The 22,463-nt window shown below is 31.4% G+C and overlaps 1 protein-coding gene across 3 annotated transcripts in view; it reads right to left on the bottom strand.

Annotated features, from left to right (window-relative positions):
* Positions 1-983: 983 nt before the first annotated feature.
* LOC115874681 overlaps positions 984-22,463 on the bottom strand; it is a 53,103-nt gene continuing 31,623 nt past the window's right edge. For 2 of the 3 annotated variants that reach the window (XM_030889901.1, XM_030889900.1), the window contains exons 2-5: positions 15,945-16,244; positions 15,749-15,891; positions 4,145-4,359; positions 984-1,341 (exon numbers count right to left, since the gene is read on the bottom strand). In XM_030889901.1, coding sequence (XP_030745761.1) covers positions 1,069-1,341; positions 4,145-4,359; positions 15,749-15,891; positions 15,945-16,243 — 930 coding nt within the window. In that variant the 5' untranslated portion in view covers position 16,244 and the 3' untranslated portion in view covers positions 984-1,068. The remainder of the gene's footprint in view (positions 1,342-4,144; positions 4,360-15,748; positions 15,892-15,944; positions 16,245-22,463) is intronic. The other variant, XM_030889902.1, reaches the window with a different exon arrangement.

Raw genomic sequence — 22,463 nt, 5'->3', positions numbered from 1 at the left:
ATTAACACATACTGTAATTGTTTTTAATAAAATAACTAAAATTAGATTTTTTCAATTTTATACAGTTTTTTTCACAATATTTTGAAGTAATCACTTGTCACTCAAATTTTAAATATATTAATTTTCTGCTATGCTTTCCAATTGTACCAACTTATCTCTTTGTAAAATAAAATAAACTACTTTGAAAAAAAAATGACAGACACATCTATCACTGTCAAAGATCTTGACGTTGGACAGACTATATCTTAAAAGTTGTAATTTTATAATATTTAAAAATCTAAAAAAAAAACAGTATGTGCACTATGTATGCATATTTGAAGTAAAACTTCTTACCAACAGCTACTAAAGTGAAGGATTTGAAGGACATGTTTGAAAAATTGACATTAATGCTGTTTTAATATAAATATTATTTTCAATTTATTTCTGTAATCTGTATATTTTCTGTTTCCTCAATAGCCTGCAAATTTTGTGGAATATCATTCAAAATACACACTTTTATGCAAATTCCTAATAATGTTAACGCTTAAATTTATTTAAGAAGAGAACATATTTTGAACCTAACCTACAATTCGTATTTATAGTGATTTACAGTAATTTTGTCAAATTATACATCATAATTCGTATATTTGAAAGCTCTGAAAAGTGATTTTTTGCCTAAACATTTTCATATTTAGTAAAAAAAAATAGATTACTCTCAGATAGAATTTTTAGGAAATTTTATGCTCTACAAGAAACCGCGATGTAAAATTTTTTATCGTAAACCGTTTCAAAGTTACGGTAATTTTAATGGGAAAATAATATTTAGGTTCATTTTAACCCATAAATTTCATAGGTTAGTTTTTTTGGCTCACCCTAATACTCATATAAGAGAAAGTTCCTGCATATTAGCACAATGATCCTGAACGTTTGCGAACATTCTCCGACATTCGGCATTGATTGTTTCGAAATTCTTTTGTGTAAAACAACATAATAAATAAAAAAAATTTCTTGGAATATTTATTAAATAAATCTATCATACATAATTAAATAGGTATCCTTTTCATTTCTAGTATATCATAAGTCTGATCTTTATTTCTTCCCGTCATAAAACTGTATAAGTACTACAAAGTATGTAGCAGTCGTGCCAATCAGATCGAACATCGTCGAACGACTGATCTCATAGTAATCCATTGCCGTAAAGCGAATCTTGGAGTTATTCACTAAATAAAGCAAATTCTTGATGTTTTGATAAGGTTCGGAAAAAACTGGATGGGCCATCTGTATTCGGTAACAAATAGTGACGATTTCTTCAGATTCCACTACAGCCAGATCACAACAGAACATTGTGATACCTAACCAAATCTAGAAAAATATCAAAGTGATTGAGTATTGTCACCCATTGCCGTGCCATTGAATAAAAAGATCAAGGAAGGAGCAAATCAACTAAAATACCGCGAATAATTTTTTAAAAATACCTGGTAATAACAAAAATACAGATACGCTACTGAAACAACTAAGTCAATTTGACGCATATTTATTATTTTTGATGAGTAGTACCCTTTGAATAAGAAGACTAAGGAAGGAGCATATCAAAAATTTTAGGTCCACCGCGATGGGCCTCAAATATGGCCGACTTAAATTCCGGTTTATCAGTGCCGTTCTAATTTTATTTAAAAAATGTAAAACTATGATGTAGGGTAGACTCAATAATTCTTTTTTATTTTACGTTGTGAATAAATGTTGGTAGTTATTGAAAATGTTATAAAAATATAAAATTCTAATAAAAATACATAAGTTATAATAATTATTTATAACCATACACATCTGATACGCTACTGAAGCATCTAATCTTTGACAAGTAGTAAATAAAAGCAAAAATGCAAGAAAAAATATATAATTAGTTAATTTAAGTGAATTTCATAAATGATTGGTTTACTACACGTATGTATATTATATAGTCACTTACTAGCGAAAAGTTGTTCCATTATTTCACTCGAGTTTTGCCGAGATCTACCGCACGCTACACAACCAACTATTTTAGAGTCTTTTTCGATAAATCGCGATAGTGTCACTGTTAATTTAAGTTCTGCCACAATTTCCATCTAGATTTACTACCTTTATACAACTATCACTAGTAGAATAAATAATAAATAACATAAAATAAGCTCCGTATAGACTGACAAATCCACAACATTTCAAATCAAATTGAAATGTGTCAAATTAATCGTCAAACAGAACTGTCAAAGATCCCCACCCTAGAGTCTTTTTTCCGCCCACCATGCATGAATACATGGATAGCATTATGCTCCTTCCTTAGTCTTCTTATTCAAAGGTAGTACCTAAATAAATGCGAAAATGCCAGAATAAAACATAGTTAGTTTATTCAAAAAGAAATTATTATAATTGACTGATTTATTACGCAGAATATACAGTGTGTTCCTTATTGATACATTAATATTTAGGGGGGTGATACTTGGACCTATTCTATGCAAAAAATCATATGAATGTACGTCTTATACATCATAAAAAATATTCATAATAACTTTGATGTTATTGTGGATATATTTTTTTAGCACAAAAATGGTTTTTGTACATAAAAAACATTTTTGTGAAAGCGTTTCGAAATTGACAGTTTTTGATATTTATTTGAGATTCGAAATGACATTCTTTTAGGCACTAGTATCTAAAAGTGACACTTGTTTAGGCACTAGTGCCTAAAAGTAAAAAATGAAACGTTAGAAACAATGAAAATATTGTAAAATACTAGTTTTGTAAATACTTTTGATATCTTTGCCTGATATCCGGAAGCTTTTCTTTTTAAAAATGCAATAAGGTTTGTGAATTTGCTAATATCTAAGTTTCTGTTCAGGTAAATCATGGTGCGGAGCATCGAATATTTACTCCACAAAGTTGACGGCTTTAAGGTAGTGGATAACTTCAGGAAATAGGCTAGCAATACATTTTCTGTAAAATTCTCAACATGTTTTTCTTTGACCCAGGTTTCAAAGTTGTTGTAGGTGGTCTCGTATAAGTTTTTCGACTTCTCGAGCATTAACGTGGATAGCGCAGTTTCAGCGAATATCCAAATGATGAATATCCAAAGACTCGTCATTATCACTTATTTTTTCACAAAACTTTGTAGGAAATACGGCGACGTTTGAACCTAACAGAACTTTGTCATTAAACAATGAATAAACAATGCCTTAGAAACCGATTACCAGAACATTTTAAAAAATGTTTAAAAATAAATAATAATACTAGCATGAAGATCTCAAATTATCCGCTTTCACAAAAAATCTTTTATGAAATTCGTTGCGAAAATAGTGTTTTAAGCACTCGGTCCAACTCGTCCACTTTGTCCACTTTTGTCCACCGAATCGTCCACTTTGTCCCACTTGACAATTTTGCGTTCCGTGCTTAAAACACATTCATTTCGCAACTTGTTACATATAGCTATTTTGTGCAGAGAAGACGTGCCTCAAATTTTATGTAGATATCCATGATAACGTCAGAGTTATTATGAATAATTTTTTATGATGTATAAGACACATTCACATCATTTTTTTGCATAGAATAAGTTCAAGAATCACCCATTATTTTTCATGTATTTTGTCTGGGAACGATAGTATTCTGATAGATATAGGCGATACCAATTAAACTTTTAGTTACGCAATCGAGGGCGATTTTTAAATTCATTGTGGCCAACCATGGACATATTCTGCACCGCGCCGGGGCTGACTAACTGGAATTTAAATTTCCCGCTGTGGTTTCAGGTGGTAGCTCTGTTGTAAAAAATGTCAAATCAACAAAAAAATTACTAGAAGACCTTGCAGTCGAACATTGTTCTTTTAGAACCTCTTTTAGTGTGCAAGATAGCTTAATAGCCTTTGCCAGAAATTTATCGCAACTTTATTAAAATACTTTGAACGGGAAAGCGGTAGTAATGGCCCTTTATGTCCCTTAAGTGCTGTTAGGAGGTGAATTTTGGTGATAATAACTGTTTCTGTATTTTTAATTAATTTATTTTTGTTTCCTAAAATCTTTTGATTAAAAGAAAGCATGTAACAGTGGATAAGCTGTGCCGGCCAAGTTTCTTCAAATACATCATTATAAAAATAGTATTTGACTCCTTCATTACTCTTTTTATGAAATTGAAGGTACTTACCAACATCATTATTATATATATTATTCCCACTACTAGTCTGTCGTAGTCATCATCTTTATCATCGGAGAACATGTTGTAGACTAAAGTGACGCTCCATTGAAGGATCTGTGACGAACAGTGAAGACCCATGAGGAACAGCTGAGGCCCGAACAACCTGTTAAATGTTTCTACTATTTCTGCCATTGAAGCGTACAAGTCTTTCACTTTCTTGGTCCCTGAAAAAACATTACAATGTGAGTGTATTTAACTCACTCGTCGTTAACACTTTTCTATCTAGGAAATCTATTTATTTTGCTTCATTGTAGTGTGATGTGTAGTGTAAGTGATGTGATGACCATTTTTCTCGTAAAAACATTGCACTTCTACTGAGCGTAAAAGATACAATACAAAATTCAGTAAGAAGATTTGTAACATATCCAAATGTCAGAGTAATAATAATAAGAGTTTGTAACGTTTTTAGTTCGTTACATGTCTTTTTTACATATTATATATGATGTCTGGCCTATCGTCACCGGATTCCCTCTCGTTCAGGCCTGATCATTTTGTTGGCACGCTTGGCGTAATTTTTACGTTCCCTAGTCGCCAACCCTGCTATCGTTTCACTATTCTGTGGAGGCGCGCGCTGTCAACATCGCTTCTGTCAACTCTCTGTGATTTAACGGCATTTTTGGTTTGACCCACGGGGATGTCACTTGTATGGGAAAACAGGCAACAGTCAAATTTAAACGTGCAAGGACCAACGACAAAGAAAGCAACATCTGCCAGGCATTGGCTTTCTTTGTCACTCACATTGTTTAAATCATGATACCGCGGCCATTTTGCTAACAAAGAAGTTGACCGGGCTGTCCTGGCAAGTGATTTAAAACAATTTTGCTTTTTTACAATATTAAATTACCATTTGGATGTATTTAATGCGATTATTCAATTAACTGGTAAGTCAGAAATTACACACAAATACTTTATTCGTAAATACAACTAAGATGTAAACGTAGTTTTGTATTTTTAGATTTCAACTTTTGCAAAGACCCGCCGATAGAACTTGCCTGGCAGCGTACCTGTTTAATTAAACGTATTATTTCCTGATAATAATATCAAAACACGTAAGTACCTCTATAATTTATGATGAAAAATGATTTTGATTATGTTTTATATTATTTAAATACTTTATAACCTCAAATAATAGTAAGATCCTTGTTTATATCGCACAGCCCGTTCAAAACTGTATTGTCTTCAAAAAATGTTTACAGAACAAACAATTATTACAAAAACAATGTCCTTTTAATCTGATTTATACCTCAGAAGGATGCCAGTTAAATTTTTATTAAATCAACATTACATTATTTGGCCATTAATATGCAAAAAGGAGCATATTGCGTTAACTTAAATTTTCTTTTACTTCTCCTGACAATGTTCTCTATATTCTCTATTTTGAGTTAGTAAACTTTTGAACGGGATGTGCGATATATAAAATACATAATATATCCAAGGGCATGATCTGATAAAAGTATTTTTTGATGCATTTTTTGGTTGTTTATGCACATTGGCTTGGTTTATGTTTTATTCAGCTTATATTTATTTGGTATAACAGTTTTTTTTGCCTTTGGAATGGCATGCATTGAGGCTAGATAGTGTTTCATTAGACCATTAAAGAAATTTAAATTAGCATATATTTTTTGTGATGTTAGTGTGTTATCATGATACAGGTAGTTGTATCATAGTGCCTTATGCATGTTATTTACCTATTATATACTTATGTATTATCAGTAAATAGATGATAATATACTACTAAAATGTCTTTTTAATAGTATGTTTATCTGTCCAATTCACTAGTTATTTGCAAAATGTATTTTGAACTAATTTAAGTCATTAATTGATCATCTTTCTTTTTCAGGTTCCGGGATATCTTTTTCATTGTTAAATATATATATATATATATATATATATATATATATATATATATATATATATATATATATATATATATATATATATATATATATATATATATATATATATTTCAATATTATTGTATCATCTTTCTTTTTCAGGTTCGAGGATATTCTTTTTCATTGTTAAATATATATATATATATATATATATATATATATATATAGATTTATTAAACCGCTTATACGAGCCCAAAAACTACGTTGCTTCATTGGGCTCAGACCCGATTTCGACATTTCAGGCCCGGGGTCGGGTCTGAGTACGATTTCAGTGGTTATCGTCTAGAACGGTTTCCCCACTTCCCCTGAACAAATTTCAGCTGGGCCTGAAAAAATGGTTTTATGTTTTTTATATACGATTGGGGGTACACCGGTATTGTCACGAGCGGCGCCACCTTCGACATTAGTATAAGTGTATAAGCCGATTTATGTTAAATCGATGTATTCAGACCCAAGAACCGGCAACACGGTAAAGCAAACTATTAAAGGGAAACGAAGATATAGCCGTGTTATATTTGGTAGAAAACAAAAGGCTCATACTCTAATTAGAATATTAAGAAATTCAGACGAAAAAAATGAAAATAAGTATTCTTTTAAAATTATTCCTACTAGTTTCATTTAAAAATATCAATAATTTACGGTCTAATCTTTTTTTTGAATTGCTGTCATCACCGGATTTGTAGAAGTAACTAAACTTTTATTGTCGAAACCGGTCGTTCGGCTAATAAATACTAGAAACAAAATTATTTCGATCGGCGGGTCAAAAATTGTATGAGTACCTACAAATTTACTTCGATGCTATGATTTCGTTGTAGAAGTACCTAATTTTTTCTTCATCTAAATCGATCAGAAAGAATTGTAGGAGTAATTACAAAATTATTTCGATGCTGTGATTTCGCAGTAGAAGTACCTAAAATTTTTTCGTCTAAATCGATCGTCGTGTCAAAAAAATGTACGAGTACCTAGAAATTTAAAAATATTATTTTCATTTAAATCGATCGTCGTATACCGGGTGCGTCTCAAAAGTAGCTCACCCCTACAACTTTTTTTATTTTGTCAGATAAAAAAGATTTTGGTATGTTAGTATATAACATAAATTAGGATTGATTGACGTATTCAATTGTTTTTGGTCACTTCCTGTTTCACCGGAAATGACTACAACTTTTGATTTTTAAATGGCACCCCCGGTATATTTTTACATTATTCGATAGAAAATCAGGAAGTGACCAAAAACAATTGAATACGTCAATAATTCCTAATTTATGTCATATACTTCATACCAAATCTCGTTTTTTTATCTAAAATAAAATTAAAAAGTTATAGCGGTTGAGACGCACCCGGTATAAAATGACAGCAATCTTCATTTCATGCCACCGCTGACGCCGTTTTTTTTTTCGATTATATGGTAGTTAATCAGTACAGTAATTGATTTTATTACATTACTACGTTCACTAAGATCTAAAATAGTAATTTTAGTGTAACAAAAATGTTGATTGCTACAGTAATACGTTGTATATTCAGTTTACGGTTGGATGCTATCTACCAACACCATATAAATATGACAAACACGTTCTATGGTTGCATCTCTATAATATGTTCTATCTTCTATCTATGTTTACTTACTATATGTATTCGAAAACTTAATTTGAGTAAAAAATATATGGTAGTATAATATTATTAATATTAATATTCATTAATCGCAATATGAATGAGAATAGTGCTTTCTTTTAATCACAATTCTAATAAATTGAACTTGAAAGTATGTTTCCCAGAAAAGTAGGTGGTTCCCAGACTATACAAATAGGGAATTCCCAAAAGTTCATGCTTTTAAACTTACACTTTTTTTTACTGCTTTACTGCTATATGAATTTTATTTAAATATAAATGATTACATTACACCTTTAAACATTTTGTTTACAGTTTCATCCAAACTCAACTCGCGAGATTAGACTTTAAATTATTTATATTTTGTGACGGGGATTCGTTACAATTATTTTGTTGGGTGTCGAACCATAAACTTTATGATAAAACTCGAAGAATTTCAACAAAACACTTTTATGAAACTTTACGTTTCCGTGACAAATCAAATCATATGTTTTTTCTACCTACTGTCCCTCGATCTTTTTTATAATGGACTCGTCCAAGCGGTCCGAGAGGGGCCCTATATCTGTTACAATTTTTAAATAAAACTTGTAGAAACAATCTTAAAGAATACTTACTACCTATTTTGATTTTTTTCGTCTGAATCTCTTAATATTCTAAATGAATACACTTTACTTATTAGATAAGTATACACATGGCATATATATGATTCCAAAAAACGGCGTCAATTCAATTATCTTTGAAATGACAATCGTCAGAATCGATCGTCGTGTCAAAAAATTGTACGACTATTTAAAGTTTTTTCATCTAAATCGATCACCGTGTCAAGAAATTGTACGAGTACCTACCTAAAAAGTTATTTCGTGCTATAATTTCGTTACAGAAGTACCTAAAATTTTTTTTCATCTAAATCGATCGATGGGTCAAAAATTGTACGAGTACCTAGAAATTTACGTAGAAGTACCTAAAATGTTTTTCGCCTCAGAAAACAGATCGTCGTATCAAAGAATTGTACGAGTACCTAGAAATTTATTTCGGTACTATGATTTCGTTGTAGTAGTACCTAAAAATTTTTTCGTTTAAATCGGTCGTCGTATTTGTGTTTAGACATTATTCGATATAAAATTACACTCTGATTTACTGTTGTTGTTATTTCGTGCTATAATTTCGTTACAGAAGTACCTAAAATTTTTTTTCATCTAAATCGATCGATGGGTCAAAAATTGTACGAGTACCTAGAAATTTACGTAGAAGTACCTAAAAATGTTTTTCGCCTCAGAAAACAGATCGTCGTATCAAAGAATTGTACGAGTACCTAGAAATTTATTTCGGTACTATGATTTCGTTGTAGTAGTACCTAAAAATTTTTTCGTTTAAATCGGTCGTCGTATTTGTGTTTAGACATTATTCGATATAAAATTACACTCTGAGGGTGCATCCACACTATCTTAAAAACGACGTAACGGCGTGACGACCTTGAGGGTGCAGCCACACTATCCTAAAAACGGCGTATCGGCGTAACGGCGTAATGACCTTGAATGGATTTCCAATAATTCTATTGGCTGAAATATTTGACAGATGAATTTGACAGATAAAATTTCTGACAGATGAATTTTTCAGCCAATAGAATTACTGGAAATCCATTCAAGGTCATTACGCCGTTACGCCGATACGCCGTTTTTAGGATAGTGTGGCAGCACCCTGAATCGATTTCGAGTAATTCTATTCTGAAATTTTTGACAGATGAATTTGACAAATAAAATTTATGACAGATGAATTTTTCAGCCAATAGAATTACTGGAAATCTATTCAAGGTCGTTACGCCGTTACGCCGATACGCCGTTTTTAGGATAGTGTGGATGCACCCTCAATAGAATGACATATCATAATATGTCAATTTTTGATATTTTCGCATATGGTTATACATATACAGAAGTACCTAAAGTTTTTTTTCATCTAAATAGATCATCGTGTCGAAAAATTGTACGAGTACCTAAAAATTTATTTCGGTACTATGATTTCGTTGTAGTAGTACCTAAAGTTTTTTTTCGTTTGGTTTGGTTTGGTTTGGATGGAAACAAAAATTTTGACGGCTACACGTATTCTTTAAACTGTGGCTACACACTACTGTAATAGGTACGTTGTATATTCAGTTTACGGCTGGATGCTATCTACCAACACCATGTAAATATGACAAACACGTTTTATGGTTGCATCTCTATAATATGTTGTATCTTCTATGTTTACTTTGTATTCGAAAATTTAATTAGTGTAATATTTGATAATATAATATTCTTATTATTCGTTGATTGCAATATGAATGAAAATAGTGATTTGTTTTAATCACAGTTCTAATAATTTAAACTTGAAAATATGGGGTTCCCAGAAAAGTAGGTGGTTCCCAGCCTCTACAAATAGGGAATTTCCAGAAATTAATGCTTTTAAACCTAAACTTTTTTCCTACTTTACTGCTACATGAATTTTATCAGACGCAGAAAATTTAAATTACTACATTTATACTTTTAAAAATTTTGTTTACAGTCTCATCCAAACTCAACTCGCCAGATTAGACCTTATATTATTTATATTTTTAAATAAAACTAGTAGAAACAATCTTTAAAGAATGCTTATTTTAATTTTTTTGTCTGAATTTCTTAATATTCTAAATGAGCATCTTTTTTTTACCCGTCTTGCCCACAGTGCAAATTTTTAAATTGCCGCCCTCATATCTGTATGTAATAAAAAAATAAGTTAAAATAATTCTTTACAACAAAATAGAAAAAAGGTTAATGATAAATACACACATACCCTATGATTCCAAAACACGGCGTCAAATTACCTTAGAAATGACAGTCGTTGGAAACGATCGTCGTGTCAAAAAATTGTACGAGTACCTAAATATTTATATCGATGCTACGATATCGTTGTAGAAGTAACTAATTTTTTTTTTGTCGGAATCGATCGTCGTGTCAAAAAATTGTACGAGTATCTAAAAATTTATTTCGATGCTATGATTTCGTTGTAGAAGTAGCTAAACTTTTTTTCTTTTAAAGTATAAAGATAATAAACCGGTTTCCATCATCACTTAGTAAACACTTACAAAATCTAAACGAAAGTGATAATGCATTGTAACTTGATTATGCTTATTACAAAGAAATTTAATTTTTAAAGGAATTTCAGATAAAAACGCTTTCGTACAGATTTAGTACAGCATTTATAAGACAGAATATATCTAATACTAACAATAAGTACAATAATATTCACTATAGCAGAAATGCACCGTTTTTACTTCTGCACTGTGATCCATTACCGCGTCAAAAGGTCCGTTCGTCTAATTCTAATATAAATATTTGAGAATTAAAAGCGGCAACGTCGTGGGTCTGGCGAAAACGAAAAACCTCTATTTTTTATATAACTCGGACAAATTAAACGGTCCAGCATCAGGGCCTGAAGGCATCAGCTTGAACATTTTCGTCCGATATACCCCAGGTCTGACGGCCTATCTTCAACGTACTGGGTCTGACTCCGTCGATTTAATAAATATATATATATATATATATATATATATATATATATATATATATATATATATATATATATATATATATATATATATATATATATATATATATATATTTCAATATTATTGTAATATAAATCGCAGCTCTAAAAAATAAATGATATTGTTTACTAATGTGTAATTTATTTACTATGGATTTTCGGTTTGGCGTTTCAGCTAAACATTGGAGGTTAAAAATGTTAAAATTAGCACATGTCGTGTGCAAAATGTCACATGTCGTGCGCTAAATTCTTAGCACACAACAGTTTGCAAAACGCCAATTTCAGATCGAGTTTTCCGTGTGTCAAACTGCATTTTCTAGGCTAGTCGTAGAAAAAATATATTAAACTTTAAAATACATCAGAATTTAAAGGTGTCCATTTTTTGTGCCGGTGAGTGTATATTAACTTGTAGCGTTTCTTTAAAACATTATCACTGCGAACGGCAGCTTTTCGTTGGTAGAGCAGTCATGGATAAGGTATTTCACTGGAAGGAAACTAATTAACAATAATAACTCGAAATTATAAATATTGGGCGCCAGGTATGTACAGAGAAAGAAAACACAGTTGTATATTACTTAAAACTAATGACTATATTTATTCATGATGTTCTTAGATGGTACATGACATTGTAGAGTTCTAATAAATATATAGTCAAAGAAAGTGGTGGTAAGAGTCGTACTAAATATCAATGAAAACAACTACGATAAAATACAAGACATGTAAAGTTTAAGAGAATATATGAAATGTAGCATTACTTTAATTAATTTGATATATTCCATATGATGCTAAATCGAAGATGTTGCAACCTGTAGATTCTAGAATCTATGTTTGGTTATTCATCTGTTAAAATAGTGCGATAATAATATCTATAAAAGTAATACCATTACAAGATGTAATGCAATGAAACCTAAGATCTAAATTATATTTAGTATTAATTATTATATTAAATATTAAATCGACATGAATGTTCTTAACAATCTAACCACTAAACATAGTCTGTACGATATTATTTAAGATGTACGTTATTGTTTAAGACTGTAAATGTTTTAAATGTTAAATGTAAAACTAGAACTTAAATCTACACTTAGCTGTTCTTTATGTAATCTTGCTTTAAACAGTAACAGCGTGAGGTGGTCTCGCATCTCTGTACTCAGCCATCCAACACAACCAAAGGGGCCAGAATGAGGACACCATGAATTGACACAGCCGTAACTAACTAGCTTATAGCTGGGAACGAAGCAGCATGGGACTCAAGCTACATCCACGCTGTGGCACTTATATGTAAGAGAAAATCGTTCTTACTGGGGACACTCGTCCACAGGACATCCGTACATAAGATAATGTCCGTACATAAGACACTATCCGTACCTTGGACCTTAAAAATATGAGACTCTTGTTTAAAACCAAACAAGGTCTAATAAACAAAATAAACCTACCTCGAAATACTTCCGAGGGCTCAATAAATAATAAACAACCTGTCCTTTCTTCCATGTGACATTCTGGAGGACAAAAGAAAAGGAACACGTGCCAGCAAAATACAAATACAAGTTGGGACATCCGTAACTCTACCCTAAAAATATTCACTAATAATATCGAATCTATAAAAGGTAATAACTCATCTTTACCTGTAGCCTCGAAATAGCAGCTGATTCAGATTATACAGCAAGATTTAAATAATCACCATTTCTAAAAAAACCGGGACTAATGGCGTCTGACAGGCCAAACGGTCAAACCAGAGAATAGGTACATTAAAGAAATGCTAACTTCATGTTAAAAAATGGAAACAGACGCCACCTGGTGTCGCCTGGCAGTACTAGCTAAATTGAGGGGAATTGGAGGGGCGGGGCTTAAAAGAGGGGAAATTTTTAAAAAAATATTTTTTATAAGAATCACTGACTTACTGTTTAAAGTTAATAAACATATTTTTATTACTTTAATATAATTTAATGTATTAAAAAATATGTTTATTAACTTTACACAGCAAATCAATATTATTAAAGGCTTATTATTTTCAGAGAAAATCCATAGTAAATAAATTACACATTAGTAAACAATATCATTTATTTTTTTAGAGCTGCGATTTATATTACAATAATATTGAAATATATATATATATATATATATATATATATATATATATATATATATATATATATATATATATATATATATATATATATATATATATATATATATATAATATGTAATATAATAAACACTGCAAAAATAAACTCATTTTTATCACATACATCGACTATTATGTTGAAATCAAACACATATATCACAAGTAAACATCTTAGCTTTTGGATCTATTCCGGCGCATTCAATGTGAGACCATTTCATGCATGACTGGCATTTTACCCACATTTCCATAGGTTTCAATCGCAAATAAAGGTCATTGCAGTAGATGCAAGCAACCTCATCCTTGTCGTCGCTAGTAGTGGAATCGGAAAAACGATTCATTATATCGAGCGACACGTTTTGTCTCTTAGACCTAAATTTTTTCATCGAGTCTTCTCTTTTAATTCGTCTAAATTTGGTGTTGAAGTAAAAACCAACGGATCTTGACTGCTTCTCTTTCTTTTGTTTTTTATTTCCACGGCTTTTGGAGTGGGCTTTATCTCTTCTAGCCTTACTATCTGGTATTCTGTTTCTTGTTCTGAGTTTGTCGATTGTTGAAAAGTATCCATTTCTAATGGATGCTTTTCAATTTGATTTTGCAAACCTGAACATCCAGGTTCAGTGAGATCAGTTTGATCTGATGGTTCTTCTAAGACCAGGTTCGTGACAACAGAAGAATTAAAAGAATTATTTATTAAGAATTAAGTTTAAAATGACATACTATGTTATATTACCCATAAATATGTCCTATGTCATATTACCCATAAATACATTGGCAGCATTTAATTGTTCTAACTTTTCACAAAATATAATTATTAGATTCATTAGCATTGGAAATTCAAGATAACGAATGGAACTTACCTGCCTTGTAATAATAACTTCCAAAAAAATTACGATTAACTTGAAAATATGAAAAACGAAACTCGTACTAAAAACTGCTTCTGACTCAAAACACATATACTCGTCTAAAAGCTACAAGCCAACTGATTGACATCCCATATTAAATGTGTCACGTGACGCACATGTGAGGAAGAAGTAGAGATAGAACAACACCAGTAGTATCGCGGGAAATTTGAATTTGGGCAGTATGTCATTTTACCCGCATATGTCATTTTAAGCGAAATTCCCCTATTATTATTGTTTATTGACGTTTACTCCAGTAGAGATGGTTTATGTTCTAAAGTATCGGCTATTGCTGCTTTAAAGCTTGATTTTCATGCATCCGTTGTCCGACGATACGTTGATACGATATTAATTTCATTGGTTGTATTTAAAGGCTCGATTGTTTAACCGTTTCTAATTAAGCTAGTCGTATATCTATCCGTGCTAGTTAAGTAGTTAAGAAGATATGTGATAGATAAGAACTTAGTTCGGGATCGCCCGATTCTGCTTGATTCGCGACAGCACGTGATAGATATAGAAGGATGCGGCCGCGGGCCCCCAGAGCCCCGGCCCGTGTGCTTCGCACACACGGCACATCGATAGTTACGCTACTGCTCCGACCACAGAATATACTAACGAAAAAGAAGCCCAAGTTCCTTGTAATAAATCGGTTCCATTTTCGTAACGCCATCTCTCGACATAGCTGACATTATAGGTTAGCAAAAGGGGTGCGGGGCCGGGGGGAATTGTAAAATACACTTTTTTATTTTAATTATTTTTATTCGCTATTTGCAATTTTATTTTTAAAACATATTATGTGAAACAATCACATAATATGTCTTAAAAATAAAATTACAAACGGAAACAAAAGGAATTAAATAATCTGAAGTTTATTGATAAAAAAGATAGGCTATGCAAATTCATAAGTATATTAAGTTTAACCTCTTTGGTATAACATTGTTAAACAAACATTAACAAATCATAACATATCAGATCATAGAACTAAAAAAAGTACTATTACATAAAAACAGGTGATACAATACTTCAAAATTAATTTTAACATAATATCAAAACCGAGAAATCAAACTGCAAACACAACCACACTTATCACAACAGAAATTAACACACACTTCCACGGCAAATGTCCAAGAAAGACTGATCATTCTGATTGGTCCTGGTCCGGTCGTAGCTCAAGTCGTATTGTCGGTAAGCAAAATCCCTGTCCAAAAATTTTGACGATCAGCGCCATCATCCGTCATAATTGGGAAACTTTTGCTGGAACCATTTTTAATATTTCACTTACATGGCCCTGGCTCCGATTTACTAGATTGTCATAACGACTCACTCCTATACACGTAAACGCCGACCTATAGGTTCGCTTGTCAGCCGGGTATAAAACTTTAAAATACATGAAAAGATTTTGGTGCCGGTGAGTGTATTTACATAATAAGAATTTCGGAAGTGAAATATAAAAACTTGCAAATGTATGTACCTTTTATTAATGCAGTAACATTCTCGTATTCGTATGTTGAAAGGAGCTGATTAATATCTTCAAATTTCAACTTTAGAATGACAGCTACATTTCCAATAATCAACGACAGCAAGAAATGTAGAAAAAAGTATACATAGGTCGTCCTAAAATCGTATCAATCAACTTGTGTTTCATGTAGCTTTGAAATAAAACATACGTATATAAAAATACCTTCTGATTACTTTGGACCAAAGGTTCGTAAGAGAAAAGACCCATTATCATCAAAATTGTGAGGATAAGTTGAAGGGTGGCACTTTTAAATATGTTCGTTTCCAAGCTTTTGCTAGTGTTGAGGTGGTTAGCGTCTTCTAGTGTTGCAATATCGATAAACAGACGTTTCCAGATACCCTTTTTCCAACTGGTATGGTAAAGGGCAGTTGACCATATTAAGACACCCATTAATTCACCCAATACTGCTACGAGGCTTACCAGGTTGAACGAGGGAGAATAATACATCCTAGAAAACGTAGATAAAATGTAAGGTCAAAATAAAAATCCACAATATATCGGGTTCGTCTTGAAAGTGGCTCACCCCTATAACTTTTTTATTTTTTCAGATAAAAAAACGAGGTTTGTTATTTTAGTATATGACATAAATTAGGATTGATTGACGTATTCAATTGTTTTTGGTCAGTCAACTTTTGATTTTTAAATGGGACCCACGGTTTATTCCTACTATTCGATAGAAAATGACACTATGAGTAGAATGACATTTTCGTTTGAAAAAAAATCGTATTTTACATTTCAATCTAGAGTGCTGTTTTAAAAAGACTAATTTTTAATCAAGGAGCCTTGGAAAAACAGATTTGATCGTCTAATGTTTTTCGTGTCTTGTCCTGGCCGGCTAAAAGATGCCCAAATCGTATTTTTAATCATATCTCGATTTTTTCAAATGGAACAAGAGTCACTCATTAACATATTTAAAAAAGCATTTTTTACGAGTAATTTCACACCACACACTTGGTATTTCGAATCAAATTATCGTTTTGAATCGCATGTTATAATTTCAAATAAACCATATTTGAAAATGTCAAAAGTTGACATTTGATAAATATGTTGTATTCAGAGTGTCATTTTCTATCGGATACGTAGTTTTTATCGGATAAAATATATCGAGGGTGCCATGTAAAAATCAAAAGTTGTAATTATTTCCGGTGAGACAGGAAGTGATAAAAAACAATTGAATACGTCAATTAATGCTAATTTTTGTCATATACCAACGTACCAAATCTGGTTTTCTCATCTGGAAACATAAAAAAGTTATAGGGGTGAGCCACTTTCGAGACGCACCCGGTGTAGGGTAATTCAGTGTTTTAAAAATGCTCTAAGTCAGGTTTTGTGTTTAACGTTTTTGTTTTTACTTTATATTTTCATAAATACAGAGTGACCCATTAGTGCTTGGAAGTCCAATATCCTCCTCGTTTTTGATGATATAAAAAAAAGTTTTGTACAGATAGTTTATGAAAAGACATATCATAAAAATATTTTGTTGTATACTGGGTGTCTCAAAAAAAGTTAGGATAAAGTTTTAAGTTTTTTTTTAAATTGCACCCCGTATTTTTCTGTAGATAATTGTATTCAGTATAAAATTCTGCCTATTAGTACACTATTTTAATTTGAAGCAGTATGCGGTGTTGTCATACTATTTTTTATTTACTAAAACTTTTATTAAAAACATTATATCCGAAAAGTGGAGCGAATTTATAACTTTATTAATACTTAGCTATATTTTCTTAAACACCAACGATAACAGAATAAACCAGGGTAGGAAAGTTTACCTTATTTTATACAGGGTTATTTTTATCTTTTCGCCAACATCGCAATATTTTTTACGAATAATTTGGTACCACACACTTGATATTTCGAGTCAAATTGTCGTTATGAACCGCATGTTACAATTGTAAATAAACCATATCCGAAAATGTCAAAAGTTCATTTATGATATGTTATTCTATTTACAGTGTCATTTTCAATGAATAAAGTAAAAAAATACCTAACGGAATTTTACACTATCGCCATTCGCTTTGGCATTAAAATGTGTGTAAGGATACCAAATGTCAACAAAAACGGTTTACCAATATTCTTAAAAATGAACAAAATATATTATTTTTAGTTGGAACACGATAACTCAAAAACCGCTAAACCGATTTTAACCAAATTTGGCACAAAAATACTGTGGAACCCAAGAATATGGCCATTAGTTTTTGGTGGGGGTGGGGGGTTGGTAAGAGGGTATAGGAGGGGGTTAAAAATTAAAAAAAAAATCGTAACTCCAAAATTACAGTAGCTAGCGAAAAGCGATTTTCAATTTAAGATTAGGAATAATATTTGCAACAAAATTTGTAATAACATCAAAATCAGTCAAAGTCGCAGTTTTTGAGATAAAAAAAATTGAAAAAATTTCTTTACTTTGAAACTAAAAGAATTGCCTACCAACTTTTTATTAACATATTTTAGTATGGGTGGCTATACGTGCCTCCCGGCGCCAATTTTTTATCTGTAGAATCACCCATCGCAGTTAGATGCGCTATTTTTTTGACGCCCTGTATAGGAGTGAGTCACTTTTGAAAAACACCCGGTATTTAAGAATATATTTTTAAAACGTCCGTAAAGTGCCCGGATAATTTTTAAAATTTTTTTTAAAAATAATTAATAGAAAACCTGGTATTGAGCTTTTTCGGAACACTGGGTCATCCTGTATCTGTAAGAAACGTACATCAAGATTGTCTGGACTTCCAAATACAGCATTATTACTCCAACGAATGCCAAGTAGAAGGTAAATATTTTTTCTCTATAGAATTTCTTTCCGTGAAAATCGTACAATGGTGTTAGGCCGAAGATAGCTGAAAAATGGGCGATGTTTCGAAAAAACAACAAACATCTTCGACTGTAACCGAATTGCATGTTCGCTGAAATTTAGTCAGGCGCTATATGAGATGGGGAATGTGTTATAGCACACACAAATTGTCAGTTTCAGCTCTAAGGTTGAATAATGTTGTTTGAAGCAATAACTAACGGGTAACATTTTACGCTAATTACCAATTTGTAATAAGCTGGCTATCGATTTTCTTCGGCTATGTTAATTGTATTAAGTAGCGAGGCAGCGGTGTGTGTGAAAACTTTGTTAAAACGAAAATTGCCATGGTGACGTTCGACTTCGTATAACACTAAATATGGACAGCCACTCGACACTAAAGCCCCATAATTATCAAGTGCTAATTGTATAATACCATTTGACTATTTATAATATTTATCTGAAAAAAGGTAAGTGAAGAAGTATACAGGGTTCAGCAAGAGTGCGTCGGGCGTTTGTAGTTCCTAGAATGAAAAACTTGAGAATTTTATTGCAAACCTAAAGTATTAGTCTAAGAGCTAGCAACGTTTTCGAGAAAGTTTTTTAAGACGTCTGCTATGGGATTCTGTAAGCTCATTATAAAACATTTCTGGCTAGTGACTCATATTCTTATGATATTTTTAGGGATTATAATATAATTTTCTCCAATTTACGAAATTGCCCGACTGATATTTTTACTGATTTTCATCCCAACCAATCAAAAAATTTCTCGAAATTTATTCGGGAACTGTCATGACCCGAAAGCGGTGTTCGGCCAGATTCGGCAAGAGAGATGTTAAAAGGTCTTGCTAGAGGGATGGTAAAATTTAAAAATATATCGATATCGATACATTTATATATTATGTTCCTTTAATTTTCGATTTTCTACGTAAAATAAAATATAAAATATTATACTTATATCACTAGAGCGTTTTATATATCGACTTTCTTTCATAGATTCGTTAATATTCCTTGAAAGTAGAATCGAAATAAAAAGAGCTCAAATTACGTTGGAAATGGTCGATGACATTCACAATATAATTTTACGTATAATCAATCATTAATTTTATGGTAACTTGACTAACTGATACCGTCTTTTCGAGGAATTTTTATATTTTTCAGCAAGCATATATTTTTCTGTGCAAAACATTGAGGAGTATTTCGATAAATTATAAAATATATCGATATTTTACCACCGTCCCTAAATTCAAATTTTTTTTTCGTTTTTCGTAGTATTGTTTACTGTTTTTGTCGTTTTTGTTAAATACATGTTAAATATTAATTTTATTTTACATAAATCATGGCTTTCGTTAAACATGTTCAGAATTTATGTGTTTCATGTTTGTTAAAATTCAGTACAATAATTGTGGACTTTTTGGAAGCTGACAAGATGAAACTTATTTCAACAGAAGAAAATGCAGTTAAATCGCACCAAATGAAAAAGTTTTGATTTTGTGGCAAGCTTGGGACTATTAAAAGCCGAAGTACATACATACCAGTATGAGAGATCGTATTTACGTATTTATACCTAATGTTCAGGTGGGTCAAAATACGTGTAAATAATAATTCAAAAAGTTTAACTTTTGCTTTACATAATTATGGGTAGAACTTGATGAAGATAGCTCAATTCATAGATCAGAATGTGAGAGGCCTATACTTATGCCATCACAAAACTGCCTTATGCACTTGTGGACATTACAATATATCAGTTACCCATATCGAAAGTCGATGGATTGCCAGGAAATAACAGAGGAAGAGACGAAAACAAATATCTGAAATCTACAACATATTTTTTTTATAAATAATACACTTTTATGCCTTTAATTATAGTTTTAATTTTAATAAAAAACTTTCTAGCTAAACGTTTTTAATTTATTTGACCGAATAACATACATGGCTTAAAATGTTACTTATTACAATATTATATACAATGTTTCAATATTTTAAATAAGTAGGTAGGTATCTAAAGTAAAATTAAATTACTTAAAACGACACAAATTTTCTTTTTTGTTAGTTTGATCATTTATTAATTATTCCAAAGTTAATAAATATACCCATAAAAAATATAAATTCACATTTAGAATAAAATTAAAGAATATAGCAATAAAAATATTGAGCAGTGGTTAGTCGTTGGCCAGGTGGAGACATATTACATCCAATTTGTTACACGAATGAGCTTTTTTTTGAACACTTTTATGAGATGAATCATTTTCACAAATGGTTATGGATGATCTAAGGGATGGAATTTGTAGCTCAGAGATACTAGGTTGAGGTACATCTTTCTCTGTTTTTGATCTGAAATTTGATAGATATTACCTAATGTATATTTATTTATTCCATAATTAATTTCCAATGAAAGACTACAAAATAAATACTACCTTTTACATATTGATCCACCTTCCAAGAAGTCAAAAGATTTTCCTGTGATATAATTGAATAACGTTGAAAGATTTTCTTTTTTCCCATTCACATAATGACATCTAGAAATACGACAGTACTTGAATGAGAATTCTTCCCTGTCTTGACATCTAAAAATTAATTTCACATGTATTAAAATTATTGTACTTAAGTATCCAATAGTAAAGGCCCCTTCACTGATATAGTTTTTGCGTAATGAATAATAATATTACGTTACCTTCTGAATATATTTGTTCGATTCCACTGCATTTTCTACTGTGGAAATAAGTTTCGTCTCGTCAGCTTCCGAAAAGTAGTTCACAACTGTACTGAATTTCAGAACATGTTTAACATAAGCCATGGTTTGTCTAAAACAAAATGAACATTTAACAAAAACAGTGCACAAATACTATCATGAAAAACGAAAACTAAGCAATCTAACTTAACTTTATTTAAAAAACAATTTTAATCTATCTCAATAAATTAATGAACTAATTTTACTTTGCAGAAAGTTTACCACTTAATATATCTACAAAATACTAATAATTACCTGTTTGATATCCTCTAAATTTTGAGAAAAAAACACAAATACAAAAAACGGCCCCAAAAAACTATAAGTTTTTCACTATAATTGACAGTGACAGTATTTTGTTTTCGTTCGTCGTTGTCAGCATAATTATCGATTATATTTTAAAAAGCTAATATGAAAGTTAACATCAAAACTAGTTTTACTAGCACATGGAAACATTCGAAATTATACACATAAAATTATACAATAAACTAAATAAAAGTAAAAATAGAAGAGAATAGGTTAAACCATAACCAAGAATTTCAATGTCAAAATTAACTAGACGATATTTTTGGGACCTATAGTATGATTGTGGTATATTCCACTATATATTTGCCCGAAGAAAGCCGATTAAGTATGAGTCACTAGCAAGAATTTACTTTGGAAGCTTACAGAATCCCACCTCTGGCTCTTTGATATATCTTTTACTATGCTCTCTAGAACAGCATGCGGCCCGGCCCGACTGGCTGCCGATACCCGTTGTGTTCACTACTGCGCATCGGAAGAAGATCCTATATATTTTTTTAATTTAGTCCTATAAATTCTAGTATTGAATATAAATCGAACATGTCTAAATAGCGCAGTGCGTAGAGTTTCCGACTACGAACCGAGGATTCAGAGTTCGAATCCGGGTCAGGGCAAAGACTTTTATTTTATTTTCGTTTATATTCTGATAGTAAAGTATTAAATAATTCTGGTGATTAAAGAAAATATTCTACGCGCTAAACTATGGAGACTCATCGTCGGTTTATATTCAATACTAGAATTTAAAGGACTAATAAAAATATAGGATCTTCTTTCAATGCGCAGTAGGGAACGCAACGTTTACCGGCAGCCAGACGGGCCGCATGCTGTTTTAGAGCATAGTAAAAGATATA

Source organism: Sitophilus oryzae, unplaced genomic scaffold (genome assembly GCF_002938485.1).
Source record: "Sitophilus oryzae breed Bouriz unplaced genomic scaffold, Soryzae_2.0 scaffold_1297_pilon_pilon, whole genome shotgun sequence".
NCBI lineage: Eukaryota > Metazoa > Arthropoda > Insecta > Coleoptera > Curculionidae > Sitophilus > Sitophilus oryzae.
This window is presented reverse-complemented; position numbering and strand designations above follow the sequence as displayed.